The 24,126-nt window shown below is 39.9% G+C and overlaps 1 protein-coding gene across 4 annotated transcripts in view; it reads right to left on the bottom strand.

The window, feature by feature from the left end:
• phldb2b (pleckstrin homology-like domain, family B, member 2b) overlaps nucleotides 1-22,476 on the bottom strand; it is a 39,256-nt gene extending 16,780 nt beyond the window's left edge. For all 4 annotated transcript variants that reach the window (XM_057323064.1, XM_057323065.1, XM_057323066.1 and 1 more), the window contains exons 1-8: nucleotides 22,218-22,476; nucleotides 17,037-17,105; nucleotides 16,410-16,533; nucleotides 13,175-13,357; nucleotides 8,479-8,598; nucleotides 5,486-6,615; nucleotides 2,314-2,655; nucleotides 57-197 (exon numbers count right to left, since the gene is read on the bottom strand). In XM_057323064.1, coding sequence (XP_057179047.1) covers nucleotides 57-197; nucleotides 2,314-2,655; nucleotides 5,486-6,615; nucleotides 8,479-8,598; nucleotides 13,175-13,357; nucleotides 16,410-16,533; nucleotides 17,037-17,105; nucleotides 22,218-22,241 — 2,133 coding nt within the window. In that variant the 5' untranslated portion in view covers nucleotides 22,242-22,476. The remainder of the gene's footprint in view (nucleotides 1-56; nucleotides 198-2,313; nucleotides 2,656-5,485; nucleotides 6,616-8,478; nucleotides 8,599-13,174; nucleotides 13,358-16,409; nucleotides 16,534-17,036; nucleotides 17,106-22,217) is intronic.
• Nucleotides 22,477-24,126: the final 1,650 nt, after the last annotated feature.

Below are 24,126 nucleotides of genomic sequence, written 5' to 3'. Positions count from 1 at the left end.
CCCTCTCTCAACTCATCCCACCATCCATGATGTCTCCTGCTCCCTCTCTGACCTACCTCTCTGATGGACTCCTCCATCTGGTTGTCCAGGTCTTTGATCTTCAGCTCCAATTCATCCATATTATTCAGGACCTGGATCCTTTCCTCCTCGATACGTCTCACTTCCAGCTTCAGCTGTGCGTCATCCTCAGGTGCCTGCTAGGGACATCATAATGTAAGAAAGCATGCAACTAAAGCAATATTATATGAAATGCTGTGCTATTGTGAATTGTCACAGCCAAAGTGGGAAATATTTATCAATAATAATAAATACTAAATTTTATTCAAATGAAATTACAGATGAAAATGCTTCATCATTTTTTCTCAACGGTAAACTGATAACGGTAAGGCTGATAGCTGACCGCTGTGGATGCTGGGCGTTTTGACTTATTTTAAAATACTTCATTTAAAATACTATTAAAAAAGTAAATACAGCGTGAACACACACCCTTCTGGCAGCAGCACTGACCCAGAATTCACTGAATGAAACAACAGTGATGAATGTGTCTGAGGATCAGAGGGGCGGAGCTACTCCCAAGATTTCCTTAAACCAATTATTTATCTAGAATTTTAATATTCGTTGAAGGTGGTCTCCTTGTTTTGAGTTTCAGAAGCAAAACCGTGACCTGTGACCTGGTTCCACGTGGATAATGAATGAATTTGGAATGCACGCAGTATCATCGGTGACGAAAGAAAGAGAAAGAGAGAGATAGAGGAGTGCTAAGCGCCGAATTTAAGATTGTAGTTTGGGTTAGTGAAATCTAAAACGACAGCGGACATGGAGACACGGGATGCTTTTCGCTCTGTTGTGGAGAATATTCCCGGCATTTGCCAACTGAAGCCCGAACAAGAAGAGTGTTTGGTTCACATTTTGAATGGAGGTGATGTTGTGGCCCTACTCCCGACAGGTTTTGGGAAAAGTTTAATTTATCAACTGTTACCGATCGTCAGCGAGAAACTGGGGAGGCCAAAGTCCGGCAAGGCGATAATTGTGATTGTGTCACAATCACAATCACTTGGTTGCCCTCATGGACGATCAGGTTAAGGAGGCAGCAAAACTCGGTCTGTGTGGGGAATTTCAGCCTTATTTTTGGTAGCCCCGAATCCTGGATTCTCAATCCAAAATGGCGAGCTAACGTTATGTGATTGGCTTACGGGTACACCAATGATTTTAAACTTCAGAGACAAGACTCACCCTTATGTCATTCCAAACTTGTATGACTTTTTGTCTTTAGCAGAGCACAAAAGAAGATATTTTGAAGAACGTGTTAACCAAACATTGGCCACCATTGACTTTCCTTTGTATGGACACAAAACCACTAAAACATTTCTCAAAATATCTTCTTTTGAGTTTCACAGAAGAGAGAGTCATATATTGAATCATGTGTATTAATCACATATTGAATGACATGAGGGTGAATAATGACACAAGTTTAATTTGGGTGAACAACCCCTTTAAGACTCAGAAGTTGCTAGAATGGTTCATCACACAGGCAACCCACCAACAGGTACATAGTTTGCACGTTGCTAGTTTAACAGAATTATTTCTCCTGTGCATTATTCCATACATGAGAAGAAGGGAAGACACCGGCATTCCTTTGTGGATTAAAGTGCATGCGTGTGGTTGTGCATGCCAAGGAAGGGTGGGAAACTCTTTTAAGGTCACAGGAATTAGCAGTAAGGAAACGGTCTGGCTTTACGAATGATTCAATTACCTAACAAGATTAAAGGCACATTGCACGTGGGAAAAGACTCCATGCATTAAGCTATGTTGGATGAACAGCCTGTCGGAGTGACGCTGAAGGTCACCTGATCAGCAGAGATTAGTCAATTCATCATGTGAATAAAAGTCTTCTTAAAGGGTTTGTTCACCCAAAACTGAACATTTTTTTCATCATTTACACATCCTCATGTCCTTCCAAAGACTTTTTTCTTTTGCAGAACACAAAAGAATATATTTAAAAAAAATGTTTGTTACCAAACAACACTGGCCCCCATTAAATTCCATTGTAAATACCTTTCTCAAAATATCTTCTTTTGTGAGTCACATGCAAGTTTTGAATGGAACGAGTGAATAAACGATGAGATCATTTTTATTTTTTGGTGAACTATCCCTCTAAATTCAGTTTAGTTGTGGACCACTGCAACTAAAATTGCGGTTTATAAAACGATTTATAACTTTAATTTTTCCTGTTTGGACAACTTTGTGTAAATTATTTCATGCGTCATCAGACAAATCCACATCGGAGAGCCATTTTTTAAACATAACAATTACCTTGTTTGTCCTTATCAACCGAGAAGAAGGTGTGGGGGCGGAGCTAAACACACTTGTTGACTCCGCCCTAATTTCTCTCTGTCCACTGATCCGCCGCTGCCGTACCTGTCTCTCCACACTAGCCTGGGACTCCCTGGTTTTGGACCTGTAGTCGTTCTCAGTAGAAAAGCTGGCTGAAAGACTTGCAGAATCTGAAAACGTAGACTCGTCATCTGACACTTGTAATTTTTCCAGCTCCTTGTTGATTTTCTCCAAGTCTGTGACGGCAGAGCCAGTTTTGCTCTGCTCCGCACGGCCCAATTCTGAGCACAGACTCAAGATAGTCTCCAAACGCTGACGTTCCTGTGAATTCAAGAGCCACAAACACATTGACATTTGCATGTACAAATCATCCAGCATCAACATTTAGAATGCAGACATGCAGCTGTGCCCCCAAAACATTTGGAAACAATCCTCACCTTTGAGATACGCACAGATTTACCTTCAGCAGTTCTGAGCATGTCCACATGTCACAAAGACTTTTGCCAAGTAACAAACATCTCACTCCACTAGCCCATGCGCAGCTCAAAGTAAGCAGCGTCTCAACATTGAATCCAACCAGCACATTTGCATGTTAAAAAGACGACGAAGCGGACTGAAATCCCCAAACTGTCCCGGTGTATAAATCCAAAAACTGATCTGATGTGGGAGGCAGCTCTGGCTCACCTGGGAATGAATTTGGCTTTAAAGAAGCCCTGCATTTATCATCCAACATAGAAATGCATAAGAACACTCACACTAGTCAATCCAAAGCCTTGAAAAATGATCTCACAGGTTCAGATAGCTGTGAATTATTCATCCGACCCGCATGGTAGCGCAAAACTTAACAGTAATAAAATGCACACAGGAGTATTTCCTGGTAAATGTAAACATGATCCACAAAACAGCTGATAAGGCTCGTTTATGAATGAGCCATGATCCACTGATAGAATTTTCAGCTGTACTCACCATGTTATCAGATACAGAGGTCAAAGGGCACATGGTGATCTCCAGCCCAAAGGAACAGAAGACACCTTCATCACCAATAACAAGATGCCAGGTTACATTTCCCAATGCATTGAAGACAAATTACAAAACAAATGTACTCAACAGACTCAAAGGAAAGACAGATCTCAGAATCTGGGCACGGAATGAAACTATACCCATTAAAACCACTGACGGCACTGGGCAGGAGAAGATATACAAATAGCAGCAGTGTGATTTAATCCTTCCGCTGAAACTCACGGCTGCCCCACCTCCATGCCAGTGCATGGCCGAGGGTAAACCTTGTCACTGGCTCCCCCCATGGATATGAAGGACAATGACAACGTAAACAATCATATCTATATCAATTCAAGGTCAACAGCACTCTATTACACCATATTGTGACACAAACAGCTTGTAATTCAGACAGAAAGACGTGACATGGGATCACTTCTTCTGTGACAAGCTCAGAAAAAAGGTTAACAGTAACAGTAGTTAACAATAGTTACTGCATTAGCTAACATGAACTAACAATGAACAATACTTCTACAGCATTTATTAGCCTTTTTTGTGTTAATTTCAGCCTTTATTTGTTTTTAAATTAAAGGTCCAGTGTATTAAATTCAGCAGCAGCTAGTGGTGAGGTTGTTAATTGCAACCAACGGCTCACTCCACCCTCCCTTTAGAAGCACTACGGTGGCTGACACGGAACGAAGATGTCGTCACGTTTTCGCTTCTTTGCTGAAGGAGATAACATATATACGAAATACGCCATGTAGAGCAGTTTGTCCGTTTAGGCCTACTCTAGAAACAACATGGTGAATTCCATGTAAGGGGACCCGCGGTGTATGTGGATAGAAATAGCTCATTCTAGGGTAATGAAAACACGACTCTTCATTATGTAAGGTCTTTATACACCTCTGAAGACATAGTTATGGATATTATATTGCATTTTTGTCAATAGATCCTCCAAAAAATTACAAACAACACCGTCACTTTCACTTCATTTTAAAGGTTAATGCACATGAACTAAAAGTTCAATACAACAGTCATTTTTTAGCTCATGTTTGTTAATGCATACAACCTTATTGTAAAGTGTTACCAAACTTTTTTATTGAGCTTGTCACAGTGCATTGTGGGATTGCTTTCTTTGTAAAGAAATTATGCCAAACTAACAGTAATCGTAAAAGTCATAACAAATGAATCGCTAGCTTTTCTTTTGGTTACGATGCTTCAGTTCAAGTTGCCCATAGACAACAAAGCATCTCTTTAGTTTCTGGAACACAGCTAATGTGTGTTTTTTGGACACGAGCATGACTTTCATAGTAGCACGCTTCACTGGGAGTGTTTCGAAATTACGAACGTTTGGAAAAGCCTGTTTTTGTCTGTGAACTTATCCACCTGTAGTGGTTTGGCTTTCACTTCATCCAAGCCTGCATTCTACTTTGCGAGGAGTACCACAACTACAGGCTGGTGTTAAGTAATAAATAGGTGCAGCATACGCTGATGGTCTGGCCTGTGCCTAGCAGGCCGGCGACACAGGTGGCCTCTCTTAACCACAGTGTTCAGACGTACTGTTGACTTTCAAATAAACCCTGTTGAGAGCAGCTGAGGAGCAAGAATGGAGCATGTTAGCGTGGGCAGCCTGCCAGGATCATCTGCAGCTGTGGGCGGCCTCCCAGAGAGAGTGCGTTTGGGAGGCCGAGTTCAATGAAAGTGAATGTGGTTCTGGGCTGTCAAACTGTCTATTAATAGGACTGTTAGGCAGCCACACCTCTGTTTGGGTCTTTCACCACATCCACCACAGAGAACGAGAGGAATTTCTGTGTTTTATGACTGAGTGGAATGCAAGGGGGCACCAGTCCATCTTTATCACCCACAACTTCCTAGGTTGGGGATTAGCGTAGCGTGTACACAAGTTGTAACACTGACTAGGGAACTGACTGAGCACCCAAAGTTTGGCAGCGAGATTCATTTGGAATGGATTTGTATCTAAGTTACCACAAAATCCCATAATGCAATAGGGGATGAAAAATCACCATTCCTAGCTTGATATCCCTCATGACAAAAGAAAACAGGGTCATGGAAGAAAAACCAATGTGCTTTATACTGGGGAGTCATAAAGACCCAATAAAAAATAAGTGATAATGAAAAACTAAAAATGTCTCACCAGCCTCTCCACTTCCTGTTCCCGCAGTCTTTCGTCTCTCTGTCTTTGATGATAGTCTTGAAGTTCTTCTTTTCCACTCAGAGAGCTGATGCTGCCCTTCCTCTCCCGGAAGCCTCCATGCGGTCCAATCCCTGCCTTCCCGAATGACTGCCTCCTCTCCCCGAAACTAAACTCCAGAGCCGGGGAGGGACCACGTAGACTTTGCTGATCCAAATCGGAACAGGAGCTGACAGACGTCAAACTAACCTTCTTGGCCTGCCGAGGACTAGTGGTCTCTTCTGAGGTCATGGTGACATCAGGAGGGGCCATGGTGTGTTTGGCACCAGGTTTGGTGGACAGGGAAATGCAGACCACCTCGGAATGACCGTTCAGGTGGTTGGCTTCAGGGATGCCAGCTTGGCGAGAAGAGTGGCCGTCTTGTGATCGATAGGTCGAGGGAAGGGTGAGCTGGCTATCGGCAGGTCGATACAGGCGCGGTAAGGAGCGGCTATGTGAGCTCATGCCTGTAAGCGACCCAGCGGAATACTTCCTTTGTCGTGGAGTAGGATCGAGTCCTCCGTTGTGGCTTATGTCTGGGGTAAAGAATTTGCGAGCCAGGCGGGGACTGGAGGGCATGCTGGCTGCCCCACTTCCGCCCCCTGGTGTGGGTGGAAGAGAACTTGAGAGCACAGAACCTGAGGTCGCCGTACGGCGACTCTCCGACGTACTGTTAAGAAGACTGTCCTGAGATTGGTTACGCATCATGGGTCGGGAGTAAGGAAGTGAGGTGTCTCGCTCTCGGGGATCGGAACAGCGGGGAGATGTGGGCATACTTTTAGGTGCATGGACAGGAGCTTTGGTTCCCAGTGGTGGCCGTTCTGAGTTATACAACCGCCTGGCTTGTTCCTGATAGGATGGTATTGGGGACGAGGTAGTGACGGGTGACAACAGATTGGGGGTGGTGGGTGGAGACTGTGTCATGCTGAAGTAGGATGGGCTAGAGTCACCATTGGCGCGCAAGCTGTTCTCCAGGGCCTGCTTCTTTTTCTGTAAAGTGTCCATCAAATCCCGCAGCTCGGAGACGGAGCGCATCCCTCTAGTGCTGGTTCCACCTAGGCAGTGACTAAAGTCACTGCTAAATTTTAGATAATCTGAAAAAGCAAAAAAATTTAATTAAATAAATGACAATAAAACAATATTCTGTTGGGGAAAATGTTTAGTGGAGTTTGCTAATAGTAGTTTCGTTGAATGTCAGGCTAATAAAAACATGAGCAAGTGGTTACAAGTTATATAACTGTCTACTGAGCCAATGTTAGCCAATTAAATTGTTTTAATGATTAGCAGCAGTGCAGGAAGCTCCGACGGATATACCTGAGACACATCTGACTTACAACAATTCAGAACAAAAATATTTTCTCTCAGGGATGTTTGTCTGCCTGTCTATCCATTCATATATTCTAAGCAGTTCTAAAGCCAACACAAACAATGAAGACCTTTTCTGAAAATAGAAACTGACTCTGAGTAAGTCCAAAGTCCAAGTAAGTCCAAAGTTACACAAAAGTGCTATGAAAACACGTAAGAGTGTAAAATGGGGTAAAAGAAAGCCTAAAACAACAAGAATTATATAGCACTTTTTAAACAGTAGAAACCATTCATAACCTGAGCTACACAGACATTAGTGAAAGATAAATATATACAATTCCTACATATGCTTTGTTCCTAGGTTCTAGGTTTTGGGGTCTTCACATCTGTTTAACACTCCCTCAAACACACACACCTCATCTCTCCGGTCTATGGATGAGACACTGCCGTGTGCCAGGAGAGCGCAGATCAAAGAAAATTCCTCTTCAGATGACTGACATAAACGCACATAAAACACATTAACCTGCACATGCCAAGTGTAAATCACAGACGAACCTCTCGTGTCAAGATGAAAAAGGAAACGAGCAGAAACTGGAAATTATATCATAAGGAAGATGTGGGGAAAGGCATGTATGATCACACAAGCACATACACTTTGACCATATATGGGGGGAGAACGTGTCTGGCTATCCATTTACAGACAAGAATCACATTTTATGGATACCTTGAAACTGATACATGCGAGTTCTTAAAAGGATTGTTCACAAAATAACAACACTTCTGTCAGTATTTACTCATTTGTAACCTGTTTTACTTTCTTTTCTTTGTGTAATACAATAGTGTTGAGAACTGTAGGCTACTAGCTGCTCATCCATACAATTATAAAAATGAGAGCTGAGGCTTTCAGGGTTCAAAAAGTACACAAAAGCGGCATAAGAGGTCAATACATCCCATCTCACTCCTGTAAACAAACCAGTAAAGGTTAAACTACACAATAGCAGCATAGTGAGCACACTAGTTAGGTCAAGAGTGGGTGTGTGTGCTTTTCCCAGGTTTCCTATGTACCCGACACAGTGAGTGCATTCACATTTGTTTATGTTAAGGTTCTTGCTGTCTAGCAACACAAAATGTGTGTCGAGGGTGTATATGTATGTGTGTGCGTGTGGGGGTGATTTATGCCTCACTATCTACACCTCAATCGAAACATTCAATCAACTAACAGAGATGTGCACAGATCATACATTCCACGAGACTGTGTAGGTGGATTTACTTAGTCATACTTTGGAGTCCAAGTTAACATGTATTAATCTCGCTAAGGTCTTCAAGGCGATGTCTGTAAAATAGACGTTCAATATCCTTAAAGGGACATCAAAAGCTTTGAGGATCGTATTGCGGGAGACCGTAAAAGAATTGTGACAGAAAACTGAAATTTATTACACACACCAAATCCCCTTTTAAGTTGGTTTGTTGCGATACGGGATATGGGCCAGGTGTGTGCGTGTGCAGGAAAGATGAGAGGAGATCAGTGGTGTCTCCTCCCGAGGGGGTTTGCGGGTGTTAGACCAAAAAAATGTATATAGTTTAAAAAGAGAGGAAGGGAAGATGATAGCAACAAAGGGATAAGCGGATGGAGGAGGGTAGGGAGAAGTTACCCGTGCTGTACACCAGCGGAGAAACGGGGCTCTTCTGAGGCAGCATGCTTTTCATTCGGTTAGCCTCCTCTGGATGGTTAAAACGAAAGATGTAGGATTTACCCAGACAGAGAGTGTAACCTAGAGAGAGAGAGGAATATAAAAATAATTAAATATAAAAATGAATCAATTTCATTTCTCGTAGACCATAACCCAGTAAGAAGATATCAAGAGATTTCAGGACCTTCTTATGTTAAAGTGATCTTCTTTTGTGTTCTGCGAAAGAAAGAAAGTCATACAGGTTTGAAATGACAAGAGGGTGAATGATGACAGAATTGTCATTTTGGGGTGAACTATCCGTCTCAGTCAACATTTAGTTTCATTATAAGGAAAAAACAATTAAAGTGAATGGTGACTGAGGCTGTCAGTCCGTAACAATCTGTCTTTTGTGCTTCACAAAAATTTGTCATGTGGGTTTGGTACAACACAAGAGAGAATTAATGATGACAGACTTTTCATTTTTGAGCGAACTCACCCCTTAACATGAAACAGGGTGTTTTCTCTTCAAAAAACCAACGTCTGTTCCCGATTCATTTTAATACAAAATCTTTCATCCACATAATACCACTTACATCTGTCAATCAAAGTAAATAACAAAAGCTTATGTCACCATAAAAGTGTCTTAAACATCAATTACTCCTCATTGTGTCTTGAGCACCAGGTCCTGTGAGGCCTTGCTCTTTCCACTAATCTGAAATCAGAGACCACAGAGCGATGGATGGATGTGAGCCTGGAAACTCACTGGAAGCGGAATAACAGCTCATGGAAAATATTTAGGACCACTTTTACTTCCTCAGTAAAACCCCAAAATATTCGCCTGAACGGTCTTTTTTGCTGAATGAAACAAAAGAGGATGTAAAATCAGGCTTTCGGAGGAAAACAACTCTATTAAAAACGGGGATTCGTGAGAACTGTACATAAACGAATCGCTTAATTTCAACACTTGAGCCGAGACATTGGCATTTAAACAAAGCAACATCTCTACCCAGTTGTGTAATGGTCTATCTCCACGCATAATAAATTGTCTAACTCACTGAGAGAATACACTATAAAAGGTAAAATGTTCCTCAAACATCCGTGCCTGGCCAACATTCGTGTTTCAGTGCCCGCTGTTGAGTGAACGTAAGTCTTGCGTGTCATTAACATGCCAACCCTCTGACATTTGGTCTCCTAAATCTGCCCAACACATTCCATAGTTTGGTACACTGGCAAAGCGTTTCTTCAAAACATTGGCAGGTTTCTCATGAAGTTACAGAATGGATGGACACAGCTAACTTGTCCTGATTTCATAACAACAGATGGACGCAATATGCCAGAAAATAACCCTGAGTCAGTCAACACTCTTACTGTAGAAAAAACACATCCAGACAAATACACTGCAGTTCCCAAGCATAAACAGGCACGCATGTGCGCACATGCACGCTCAATAGCGATAAGTATTTAGTCTACACAGCTGTGCCCCTAAAGCTAAAATCCTAAATAAATAAATTTCATGATGTACAGACCTAAACTTTTTACACCGATCCAGGGTTTCAATGCAAGTGCATATGGCTGCATGGGATGCATCTTTTGCCATTTAATTACATGCCTGTAAATTGTTTTTCCAAGTGAAATGCATGTGTGTAAATCAATAAAAATACTTCAAACAGACATTGATAAAAGAGTTTACACATGTTGCAAGTCCTTTCCTGCCATTTCACCCCACAGATGAATCCACAAACACAGCTGCCTCTTCTTATAAACTCTCTCTTCTAAAGTCAAGCTCAGATTAAAAATAAGATCCCTTTGATCACATAATTAAATGTGCATGTTAGTTTATGCTCAGTTCCCTGCTTAAATTATTGGATTAACCCAGCCCCACAAGGAAACAATCTTCTGCTACAATGAAACATTTCATATTCCTGTTTAAAGCTATAAATTAAAGAGAGAAATAGAAATGGTTCAGCTAATCGCTGATCTTAATAGAAATGTATTTAAATGTTATCTGATAAATAAAAGGAAACTCATCATTGCCCCTTGACTTGGCATCATGCCTTATGGTCACAGTTCAAGTGTTGAACATGCAAGAATTACCCAGAGGAAACAAAATTCACAAGATAATCAAAAGAATTAACTATCTGCAGAAAAAGCAGATTATAATGTATGCACTTAAACATTTAAATGTAGTTGGACATAACAGCTGTAAACAGCATTTAAACTTCCACATATTCCTTCCTTCCTTCTTATTGATATTATATAATATTTGAATTATAGCTTTCTCACTCCTGGCATGGAACATATTGTCATGTATTACTTTTGTTATTGATTGATTGATAATAAAAAATAAAATCTGTATATAAAAGAATACAGACTGTCGTATATAATGACGTCACTCAATAAATCTCGACGTGTAGAACAATCAAAATAACAGGCGTAAATAAATAATAATCCATCGCCTTGTTTAAAACCATACAAGCATACCTCGTTACACTGATAAAAAAAACGATTTTAAATGACGTGTTTCATCTTCACCCCGACGCAACGCAACTCGCTTTCATTATGAACGGCGTTGTCGATGACTGTATAATGTTGTCGAGTCGCTAGCATGCAGTGTAACTTAGATGAGTAAAAGTCCAACAAAGTTCACATATCTATGGATACTGAAAAGAAGACTGTACAAACAAACCTTTCAGAAGACTCCCACTGAGCGAAGTCCTCAATTAATATTTCACGCAGAAAGCCATGACCCGTGACGCGCGAGCGTTTCACTGTGCGATAAACTCTGACGCGACCGCTTCACTTTCCTCCTCTTCTGAGGTCAATGAATGAGAATGAAGCAAACGTTGCTAACCCAACCTAAAGGGGTGGTGCTGTGCCACACGCTTTACATTCTCAAGCACAGCAAGAGAGATACATCATGCTCCCTAACTCATTGTTTCTTTATTTCTAAGGCAAGTCACTTTTAATTTACTGCTTTAGCGTTCAGTGAACAATGTAAACTCTAGTCTGTTTGTTAATGTAAAGATTTGTAAAGGCAGAAAAGGGGATGATTTAACCCCACCCCCTCCCTAAGGAAATACTTGAAGGAAACTCAAAACAGAATGATCTGTGAAAAATAAACGGCGTAAATTAATTCAATAAAAATATTTAAAACACAATGAACTTTCTCCAGGATATGTTTTCCATGTGCAGGATTTCACCATTGAGTAATATATCGTGCAACTTTGAGACTAAAATCAATGATCCCTCTTGAACAATATTCATCACGATGTCAGCACAATCTTCTCCAGCTTTGATCAATAAAATGCTACGATTTAGGATGAAGACTACGAGGGGTCAGATTTTAATCTGAGTCTGGCTCAGATGTGATCGGTTTAAAGGTAGTTATAGAATGTATATGTTCTCTAAGAGCAGACTGTTCATTAAATGCGGTTTATGCACCAGACTAGTCATGAAAAACATGACTAAATCAGAGAGTTTGCCAATCAAATGAAGTTTTGCAACAGGCTCAGAGTGGTGGCATCTCTTGATGCAGTGAGTGAAAAGGAGGAGCCAGACGTTAACTAAACAACTGGTCCTATATGTAGACAGGAGGAGACTGTCTGAGATGTAAAGCGGCCAACCACAGTTTATGCTTTGTGCTTTTATCTGAAATAGACTATACCACAATATTAAAACAACAAAGAGAAGATAATAAAAAAGGTACAGTAATCTCTACAAATAGTTTTATAAAAACACCTGAAAATAACCAAAAAAAATACACTTCACGATTTGTGCATAATCGAAATAATACAGACTAATCTATTTCAAACACATATCCAGAGTGTACAGTAAACATGTCTTTGTTTTCCAGAAAACTGTAAAATGTCTTTTGTTCATGAAAGTCAGCCAAACAGATCAGAGCTGTTGTCTGGAGGTTAAGGTGAAATCGACCCCCAACTGAGCTCTCCTGACTGAGCACTAGCAGCCGTGTGTTCAGCTTCAATCTATCTGACCCAAAGCAGGGAGGTTAGCCTCAAAACTATAATTTCACAGTCAATATCTGTATCTATATTCACCAGCATGTGACTCATTCTGGAGTTTAGATGTGTCTCTGGAGCTCTGAGAAGTCGTTCACAAAGCCTTAAAAACTAAAAGAAAGTTGCTCTCTGTTGACACATCTAAATCCCTTTCACGCAGTCAATATTTGCAGTTCATGTCTGAATAGTGTCAGAATAAATAAGTCTGGTTAATGTGTATCCGAGAACACTCGCGAATAAGCAAAGAAAATGATTGATGGTTTGTTGAGGAACACGGTGGGGTTAAAGAATGCAGGCATTATGGGAAATACAATCTTGGGGCAGAAATTCAGTCAACGCTCACTCTACCGCTAGTGGAATCTTTGAGTCACAGCATCACGTTGAATAAAGATCCAAAACCACACCAATTAAACTCCGCGTGACATCCGAAACCAAAATCCTGCAGGAAAAAGATACTAGCGTATGTATTTCCAGTACATAACACACTTCATTCTCACAAACCTCTACCACTTGACGCTTTATTATCACCTAGTTTTTTAATAGACGGATAGCACAAACTTCACCAAATGCAACCAAATACTACACAATAATATTTTTAATCTGCAATGTGTTTATGTGAGAAACATCAAGGTCTCCTTCTGAGCTCATGGTGTGGTTACCTTGTGTAAGTCGTGTGGGTCTGGTGACAGGAACGCCATCGAGTGAACACAGGTGTCCGCAGGGGTCAAGAGTGACGATCCCACCTTTGTTCTCGATTTTGCAGTGTTCCGCCTCAATTCCAGGTCCCTCGATAGTGATGTCCTGAGGTACAGGAGCATCATCACGGCCAATGCATGTCACTCCTTCAACACAAAGTGATCAAATATTAAGCGTTTGGAAGCTAATTTGAATTTGGCTGTAAGACCTTTTTCACACGACAACCAAAACACAAATTCATGTAATATAATTGTTCTTTTTATGCTTTACAGTTTACAGTTAACTCAGAAATCACTTTATTGTCTGTATTTCGTCGCAGATATGTTATGTAACAAAAAGTGTAAACTCATCTGTTAAAAGTTTGAATTCAACTGTTGTGTCACGTTTATGCATTGCTGGTGTGAAACAGGCCTAAGAAATGGCAGACTACATATGCCTGTGGGATGTTTTACTATGTTTAAATCAGTTTATCTCTACATATTGTGCTGCTGTTGGTACAGCTGACAAGTGCATTCAATGCTAATGAATCCTGAACAACTGCGGGGCTTTACGTCTTTACTGCCTGGGGGATTTTAAATAAGATTTCGGAGTGGTTAGTGATAAACAGGCAATGTTAACCGTTTCATGCATGAATTATGATAACCACATGATTAGTTTCCTTTTGTGTTTTTATTGCTTTTAGGACATATAAAAACATTTTTCAGTGTTCAGTGTATGGTTATACACTTATGTTTAACATTTCCATTCTGCTCTGACTTCTTCTGGCTCACTTATTTCTACAATAACACTGTTTTAATTGCTGTGTGTAATGTTTTGGAGGATTTATTGACAGAAATTCAGTATGATATAACTATGTCTTTAGAGGTGTATAAAGACCTCACATAGTTATATTTTTATTACCTTAGAATGAGCTATTTAGAGCTATCTACATACACCGCAGGTCCCCTTGCATGGAATTCACCATGTTGTTTCTACAGTAGCCATAAACGGACGAAGTGCTCCTTCGGCAAAGAAGCTAAAATGTGACGACACCTTAGTCCTGCATCAGCTGCATAGTGCATCGAATGGGGGGGGTGGAATGAGCTGTTGGTTGCAATTCCCAACCTCGCCACTAGATGCCCCTAAATTTCAAATACTGGACCTTTAAATTGAATTGTTACTGTAATACTTGTGTGGCTTTACTACTTGGCACCACTAGCAGGAAGTTAGCTTGACTTCTTGTCCTATCACTGTGCACATCCTGCCCCATTCTCAGATTGCATTCCAATGTCACCACGGTGACATGATAAGAGGGGCGAGAAAGGGAGGAAATTGTGTGTGTATGTGTGTAGATTTAACGTGTCATTTCAACAAACCTAAAACCTATAATACCCAGGGCTGTAGTCAAGTCCACCTTTGTCGAGTCCAAGACCAGGACTAGTCGAGACCGAGTCAAGACAGAGTCTGAAGAAGAGGTTCGAGTCCAAGTCAAGTCCATGTCCAAATGAGACAGAAAAAAAGAATCCTCTTCAAGATCACATGCTTTATTTGTAATGATCAAAAAGCGGATCGAATTAGGTCATTTTATTTACTTTAGTACAGTAATTTCACCAAAGTCACAAAGCCGAAGTTCATCTTCAGATTTTGAGTCTTTTTATTTTAGTGTAACAATCACAGGCTGGGCTGCCAATTGACAGAAAAATAAAAAAAAACTTTCAATTGCTGAATCAATCAGACATCAAGAATAAGTGTGTGAAACTCAACTGTAGTGACAATCAACAAAAGAAAGTTTCATGCTGCAATTCATACTGGGTGACATCATAGTACAAAACTCATTCATGACTCCCAGCATGCATTGCTGTTGATCTGTTTATCTGAATTAGTTTGATGATACTCACTATTGATGAGGTTTGAATGATGAGTGTTGATGTTTAAGTGTGTCAGGAAAACTTTCGGTTTAATTTGGACGAAACTGATGAGCACGAGCAGCTCTCGATTTCGAGTCAAGAATCGGTTGCATCAGTTTTCGGATCACCTGTTTTCAGATCACGACAAGCATGCTTCATCAATTGTTTTGTTTGGAAGGAGAAAATAATCATCGGACTCAACGAGTCCAAGACAAGTCCGAGACTACAGAAAAATGTCTGCGACCGGACTCAAGTACTACAGCACTGATAATACCTAATAATACACGTGTTTACTTTAAAATGAAAACACACTTATAAATGTTGTTCATCATTAAAGGGATAGTTCACCAAAAAAATTGGCCAAACAATGGCAGAACCCATTCACTTGCATTGGTTTTGTGTACATATAGAAGTGAACATGCACCTCCGAACAGCCATCGACCGGTTACCAACATTCTTCAAAATAACTTTTTTGTGTGTTTTGCAGAAGAAAGAAAGTCCTACAGGTTTGACGAGAGGGTGAGTAAATGATGACAGAATTTTCATTTGTGGCTGAACTACCCCTTTAAAATAATAAACACCACATCTGAGATTTGAAACTCCAATTTTATGTTTTTTTTTTCGTAGCTTGACAGCCGTGGTCTGTCTACAAACTGTCTATGAACTGTTGCTGTGTTTTTTAAAATGCTTCTTTTGTCTTCTGATGATAAATGACAAAATATGGGTTTGCAATGACACAAGGCTCTTGTTTCTTTTGTGGTGCACTATTCCTTAAAGGTAAAGATTAAAGCCACACACATGGGTTCCGGTCTTTGGAATGTTTACACCACAAAATCCTCCTCCTTCTGTCCTCTTTCTTTATAACATCCTCAGTCAACCTGCATTCAACCTCTGCAGGCATAAGGCCCAAATCAGCTCTAACAATAGACTCAACACGCATCCACTGTTCATGAAGGCACACACATAGACAGATCCACAAAGATAGAGGGTTGATTCTTTGTGCACAGGCTTGTTCGTAGCTATCTGGGTTTTTGTGTGTGAGGAAGAGAGATCAGGGGCCGGTTGCATAAAGGGATTAGACTAGTCTTAGAAGTTAGTCATCTCATTTATTTGTTCGAGAGTCATAACTTCTTTAAATCAGTTAGATAAAAGATAGGGCTAATTGAAATATAAAAAGTAAGACTGATTAGTCCAAACTAATTGCTAGTTAGGGAGACTAGTTGTTAAGACACAGTCTTAACTTATCGGCTAAGTTTATGCAACTGGGCCCATGAAGATAGACAAAGACAAAGAGGCAGAAAAGAGCACTTACCCTCCTTCAAAGGTAACAGTGTAATGGCAACACTGAGTCTTCCGCTACCAAGGCTGACCAGGTGAGGGGCGGTTGTTTGTACCTTCAGAGCTTTTCCCGTGTCGATCAAATCCAGAGGCGGGCTCTGAAGCAACAGAAGGTTCTGAGCATTTTTTTTATCAATAATCAGTTGAAGGGATACTTCACCCAAAAATGACAATTCTGTCATCGTTTACTCACTTTCGAGTCGTTCCAAATCTGTATAAATTTCTTTGTTCTGATGAACACAGAGGAAGATATTTGGAAGAATGTTTATAACCAGACAGATTTTGCCCCCCCCCATTGACTCCCATAGTAGGAAAAATTACTGTTGAACACAAAAGAAGATATTTTGAAGAATGTAGGACAGCAAACAGTTCTGGGGCACTTTTGACTACCATTGTATTTTTTCCTACTATGGGAGTCAATGGGGGGCAAAATCTGTCTATAAGAATTCTTCCAAATATCTTTCCTTGTGTTCATCAGAACAAAGAAATTTATACAGATTTGGAACAACTCGAAGGTGAGTAAATGATGATAGGATTTTCATTTTTGGGTGACGTATCCCTTTAAGGCAAAAAACAAAAGCTGAACGAAAGGTGCAGTCACCTTAGGAGAATCAAGACTTTGATCTGACTCTGGTTTGAGGACATTAGGTGGGCAGTTTGTCTCTGTGTCCTGTACCACACAAGAGGAACAAAGCAGACATATTGAAACATACACATTATGTGACAATAAATACATTTATCATGGACCTTTACGTACTCGGAAATGTAACATATACTGTATAAAAATGAATGAAACAAATCATTAAGTATAGATTTTTAAAGGAATAGTTCACCTTCAAAATGAAAATTCTGTCATCGTTTACTCACCCGGTTGTCATTTTAACCCTGTGTGATTTTCTTTCTTCTGCAAAACACAAAAGAAGATATTTTGAAAAATGTTTGACTTTTATGTTACCAGCGTTTTTCAAAATATCTTCTTTCGTGTTCTGCAAAAGAAAGAAGGTCATACAGGTTTGAAATGACAGAGTGCGTGTAAATAATGACAGAATTTTCCCAAGGTGAACTATTCCTTTAAGGCACCAAAATATCATGTCATATGATCTAAATCAAGTGAGTATTATGCAGATTCAGAAGGGAATAAGCGTAAATTAATTATGGCAGAAATTTGATTTCATATTCACATAAAAATGACGCAGATAGAAGTACTGAGGAACACACGAAAAAGTTTCAGCCACTGCTTCTGCAAAGTGTTTAGAAAAAGTCTCCCAGATATTTACTGTAACCTGTCAAAGGTTTATATCACATGAAGCCCATATTCACAAACTGTCGGATATATCATTTCTAGTCTTAACACGAGTGAAAAAACAGAGTGAAATCAGATCAAAAGAGTATTTTGTTGAATGATACTCCAGTAACAAGAGTGGCCACATAGACACTCACAAACATGACCCTGAGGGCCATAAACATCAGAGTGATCAACTCACACTCTCTAATCTACCAGCCACGCGTAACATAGGTTGGAATGTGTGTGAAAACTATTCCAAAGGAGAAAAGTAGAGAGAGGGAGGAGAAGGCGGGAATGTTCCATGCTACAATTTCCCACGAATCTTTGGGAGTGTTTGGCATGCCATGCCAGGGGAGATGTAGGGGAGATGAAATGTCGCTTGCTTTGGTCCAACCACCCCAAAGTTAGCAGTTACCACAGAGAGGGCCCCAAATACATTGCAGCCAACCCAACACACCCATATACAGAGGCCCCAAAACACTTTTGGACATCAAAGGCACATAAAATCTACTTTCATTGCATTAAAACAAAAATATCAACCTGCTAATGCAAACAAATCCTTTTCATTCAACCTTTTTCAGAATTACCTTTTTGTAGAGTATATACAAAAAGGTAATTCTGAAAGTCAACTGTCGCTTGTGATCATGTGATCATTGCCGACTCACAGCGTTTCCATTTCCTCAGATACAAAAAGCCCTTCCTGAATGAAGTCACTCCTGTTCCATACCCTTTTCCGATCCACAAGTCAGTTTCCAATCAGAGTGCACCCATAACCATGATGAGACTATATTACAACAAAACAGGAACAATTTATATAGAAAAATGCATTCAGTGCCCTAAAAAACATCTTATTTCAAAACATAATGTATAATTGACCAAATATGTTGTTATTATTTACAAATATACATATTCTACCCAATGGGGCACTTTAACATGACCCATTTATAGCTCAGCCAACTGCACATGAACCATAAACCCCTTCTTCACCTCAAACTGACCTCCTTGCTGACAGGACTGGCGTGTTCCAGCAGGTATGTTTCAATGATATGCTTTTGAGATCTACCTGGGTATGTCACCCCAGGAAGAGAATACCATCCACTCAGGCACTTTTCTTTCCAATCCGCTCTTATGGGTAACTCTGGGTATGAGGGCAGACTTGCTGCTTACACTTACAAAATTGTATAGTTTGGGCTTGTTCAGACATCTATACAGCAAACAAAGAAAGAGGATAAACTCTTGATAAGCACTGTGGTTTTTTTACATGCGGGAAAGGTATCAAAAGATTGTTTGGGGGAGGAAAAGGCAAAGAGTGTTAACTTGAAAACAGAATTAGTTTTATGAGCCCATAAAGATGAAAGAAAGAAAAAAATGGCTAGAGAGAAAAAAAGGAGAGCGAGAATCAAAGAGTCTAAAAAGAGTCTTAAAGAAGTTTAAATAAAATCAAAACTTGGACCATGACTGTTAGCTTTAAGGCACACGCTATTGCAATCCTAAATGTCGACACAGGTTACTTTTAGCTAATATTTTATGAGAACAATTTAATTTTCCTACCCCCACACAACCCCATATATAGAGATAAACAGTATAGAGAATGTATGGACTTTACTTTTCACTGGTGGAAAATTCCTAACAAATAAAGTTCTCAGGACTTTGGCTAATAAAAGGCTCTAAATGTTGTCTCAAACTTATCAAAAATGTTCTCGCAATAATGTTAAAACAACATTTTATAAACATTGTCTTCGTGAAAGACAATTATAAAAACTCTATTCTTCTAAAAGTCCTGAGAACATTCCCAGTATAGAACATTAAAAACATCCGTGAATAATGTTTTCTTATCTTAACCTGTTATGTTAGCAAAACTTAAAATGTGTTTGTTAGCTGGAAAATGAGGACAATTCCATTGAAGAACCATTTTTGGTTCCACAAAGAACCTTTCAGTCAAAGATTCTTTAAAGAACCATCTCTTTTTCACCTTTTAATAATCGGAAGAACTTTTTTCGCCGCAAATTTAACCTTTTGTGAAACAGAAAGGTTCTTTGGATGGTAAAGGTTCTTTATGGAACCATTTAGACAAAACAAGGTTATTCCATGCTATGGCATCGAAGAACCTTTTGAAGCACCTTTACTTTTAAGAGTATAGCAAAATAACTATATTAATCTAAAGCCTATTTAAAAAAACTTAAATGCGTCCTGCCAGAACTTCCTGTTTCAATCGGAAATATGTCAACACAAGGAAAAATACATTTTTCAAGTGAATCTTTATGAGAAGACAGAAAGAACCGACCAGGCCAGAATTTGACAAAGGGCTTTTGAGTCCTTCTGCTTTTCACAAGACTTGATGTGGGAGGTCATTAGACTACATCAGCTCAGCTGTAATGCCGATGGAAGAGGTGTGCATTGAACATTCATATCACACATATCAAGTCACCCAGCGACGCAGGACGGGTGATGACAGCCCCACAAAGGGTTAGCGTTTTAGTGGACGGATGGGAGATTTAAAAAAGGGAAACGGCCTCCCCCCTGTTTTCATTCCTTACCCACATCAGATCTCACACAAACACTGGCCCAAACATGCTCGCTTTCTAGGTCATTTACAAATGCATTTGGCGTAGACTGATCCTGGTTGTGATGGCTGGGTTCATCTTCTTCCCTACATATGGACCATGAACAGAGCGGAATAAAACACTCACACTGTCTTCTTCCAACGTTTTTTTAAAACCGCATCGTTATTAGCTATAATTTAATTAATGTTTAAGACATTAATTTTGACTTTTAAAATAAAATGCTTTGTGCAGGCTTTGAATCATGGTGTCATGTTAAAGAGATGCTATAGCATTTTGGTGGAGTCATTCTTGGAAGGTCAATCTCTTCTACTCAACAATAGCAGCATAGAAAGCTCATCTGACCTCTCAAAGGTGGCAAAGCAGCACTGCTTATTTAATCCAAACATGTGACAATGATCTCATTGTGACTGGATCTCATATTAATATGGGGTTCCCTCCATGGCATGCAGCTCATTTATGAAGGGTTGAAACAGTCTCTTGCTTCCTCTGGACACAAGATCTTTTAGGTAGACTGACCAGCCTCTGTTCTGAGTTTCATCCCTTTTTTCGGTTTAGACTCTACACTTAGGCCACTGAAAATCGTTCGGCTGAATTATAAGGATCTGATCTGTTTAAAAATAGCAATAGAGACCGCAATTACGACAGCAATTTGTTGCCATGGGGCAAAGGTGCCTTGTGTTTATTTTGTATTTTAATTAAAGACCTAATGTGTTGAATTAATAATTCCCTGGATCGTTATAATGCATGATTTCGCAGCTGTCTAAAAAAACATTTTAAGAGCTCTGGAATCATTAGCCCCAAATTCCAATGTTAACAAATGAAAGACTGAGGAATGTTGTTACAGCTGGATCTGCTGCAGGAATAAGAACCATAAGGAAATCCACATTAGACCATGAAAACTTACGTAACGTAATTTTACCAGCGCTTTGGAATGAAAATTACTATTGTACGTTTAGTATTTTACGTAAAAGGTCACTATAATACATACTAAAGAATCTATGGTCCGGTGTTACCTCTTTTTCATTCTTTACTGACTGTAGTACGTCTTTGGTGTTTTTGTTCCAGTGAGAGCTCATGAGTCATAGTTGGTTGAGTTTCACACCTGAGTCTGATTGTGTGTTGAGTGATGAGGTCCAGTGTTTTGGATCCACAGCATCTGCTTCAATATAGCACCTATCCTATCTCCTCTCTCATTGTTGGCACATCAGTGTCCGTCTCTGACGACATGCTATCTTCCTTTAATCCTCTCTCAGTGACTCATGCAATAATTGCTGGTCTTATGTGCACATCTATATAATCTATTACAATTATGTGTCATGGAGAGACAATATCAACATCTGGTTTGATGGTGTCATGCAGACTTGGTTTACTACCTGTTGTGTCATAAAATTGCTATGAGCAGTCACGTCGCACTCACTTTTAATGCTGTTGTTTTTTTGCGAAGAGGGTAAATATATTTTTATTTACATTTTTCTGTGGCATAGTAAGTCAAACAAACTAGTCTATATTGTTTGCTCTGTTTGGTGTTGATTCATTGTTAGAGAGTTCCTGAGCAACTATTTTCATCCAAGTCCTTCTTATTGTGTGTGATCTTTTATGTTTATTTTATGATGTCTATCTCTCAGTCCAGAGCATCAGAGTCATGATTCAATGCCCATGACGAATTCGACAGTCATAACACATACCGTCATGCCAAAACCTGCGCCAAGACTTAATAATTAAGCTAATGAATTTACATAGCAAGTGTGACCAAGCCAGTATTTTATAGCCTACTCATTATCGATCAAAGTAATTATCCGTAAATTCGACATTAAACATAACAGACAATAAAAAACAAAGAAAAAAATCAGATCTGCTAAGTTTCTATTTATTCCAAATCTAAATAAACATATTAAATATTGACATTCTTTAACAAGAGTATAAAAAGTCTCACCATTGCCGAGACGAATTCTGTCATTTTCAATAGCAGTTCCTGAGAAACTTTCTAAAGGTGCGAAGCTCTCCCCTTCAGATCCTGTGCGCTTCCTAAAGTACAAAATAGTTTCTTTCTTTTATGCCTAGAAAGTTTTAGCTGAAAGTTACATTAAGTTAAATTCAAATGAGGGACAAGAAACAATTCCTGTGGATCTTCGGGGAGTAACGGCGCTGTCCTGTCGCACTTGGCCAGCGCGCGACTCCGCTGTGCTGTGGAATGCGCCACAGCTGGAACGGGACATCACTCTGACGCACGCATGCGCACTGGAGCCGCCGGCGCGTGGAGAACAAAACCAACTATAGCTGACGCCTACATTAAAACGGTTAGGAGTAGGATAGGAGTGACATATGCACTAAATCACGAGACACGTTTAAATCATTCTTAATTTGTCATCGTTACTTCACACCCTGCTGGGAAAAACTACAAAAAGCATTACAGAAATATGAAGAGATTTAATGGTTCTGATAAGAATTTTGGAAACAAACATTGTGTCTGAGTTACCCTGCTGGTAATGCGTTGGGTTACTTGAACCTACTTGAACAAGGCCCTGAAAATGTGTAAGAACGTTTTAAAGAGATGTTGGTTTTAATATTGAACATCTGATGGTTCATAACGGTTTTGTAATGGAAACCATTAGAATTTGCATTGATTTTAAGCAGGGCAAAGATCCCCCAACCAAATAGCCTACTTTCCCAATTGTTCATACCCCCTGTTCGATATACTTAATGACTAAAAGTAACAGGGATTGGTTTATATTTGCCTAATAAGACATTGTTTGAATATTCTCCTGCTAGACACTCTAAAATATAATAAAAAACAGAATAACTAAACATAAAAAGCAACAAAAACAACCAGCTGGATAAAAGTCAATGGCAATGGTTCATCAACATACATACACCATCATGCACAGTTTGAGTTTCCTGCACTTTCACTCACCACCGCTGCATGCATCCAGTTTTTGATTAGAGGTGTGGTTGAGTTCTTTTGGTAAACAGGATGCTGCAGCGCACGCTCGTGAAGTTTACTTCATCGCAGAACACAAATCCATGCACACACTTAGTTGGCATGACACTAGCAGTGTGCAATCACCTGCTTCTTGCATCCATATTTGTTTGTCTAAAAACCGCTTTAGAATTGCATCATTACCCTCTACTAAGCTGCAAATGAGCTGTACAAACAAAAAGAATGGAGAGCAGGATGACTTTGGAAGAGCTTTCAGATTCCCAGTGGCCCTGGAGTGGACTATGCTGCCCACAGCCTGCTCTGCCCGGAGACCAGGAGAACCCAGCAGGAACCTCAAATGAGACAGAAGCTTCGAGCATCATGCAAGTCAGAGGAAAGAAACACTGACAGATGTCCTCTCTAGCAGTCCATACCCACAAGGCCACAACGGTGAGTAATTACAGGGCAGCTACTGTCCCTCTATATACTGTAAGCTACTGCATTTTTGGCGACATGAACAAACAACCCCTAACATTCTTTCAGAATCTGAAACCTTGGCTGCACACACAATGAGAAGAAGTGTGGGAGTGTAGAACGGGAGAGCTCAGGGTGTGAAAGAAGGCATGGAGAGAAGGAATTTGGCTATTAAGGTCTTTAAAAAACCACTGGCACAATTTTCATGGAGAGAACATAAGATTAAATTGTACACTTTAGATCTATTTGTAAGAAAGGATTTGTGTTTCACTTGTGTTTGAAGATTTTAGGACTTCTGTCTTTCTGTTTTAAGGGCTGCTACACTGTGAACTACAAGTAAAAGTCTTGCTTTGTGAAAGCAGGGAGTCTACAGAACAAAATATATTTAACACAGGGAGAAAGAGAACAGCTGTGTAGATTAAATCTCTTATACATACCTCGTTTTGTGCTT

Source organism: Triplophysa rosa, linkage group LG23 (assembly GCF_024868665.1).
Source record: "Triplophysa rosa linkage group LG23, Trosa_1v2, whole genome shotgun sequence".
Classification (NCBI taxonomy): domain Eukaryota; kingdom Metazoa; phylum Chordata; class Actinopteri; order Cypriniformes; family Nemacheilidae; genus Triplophysa; species Triplophysa rosa.
The sequence above is the reverse complement of the archived record's forward strand: the minus strand, read 5'-3'. Positions and strand labels throughout refer to the sequence as shown.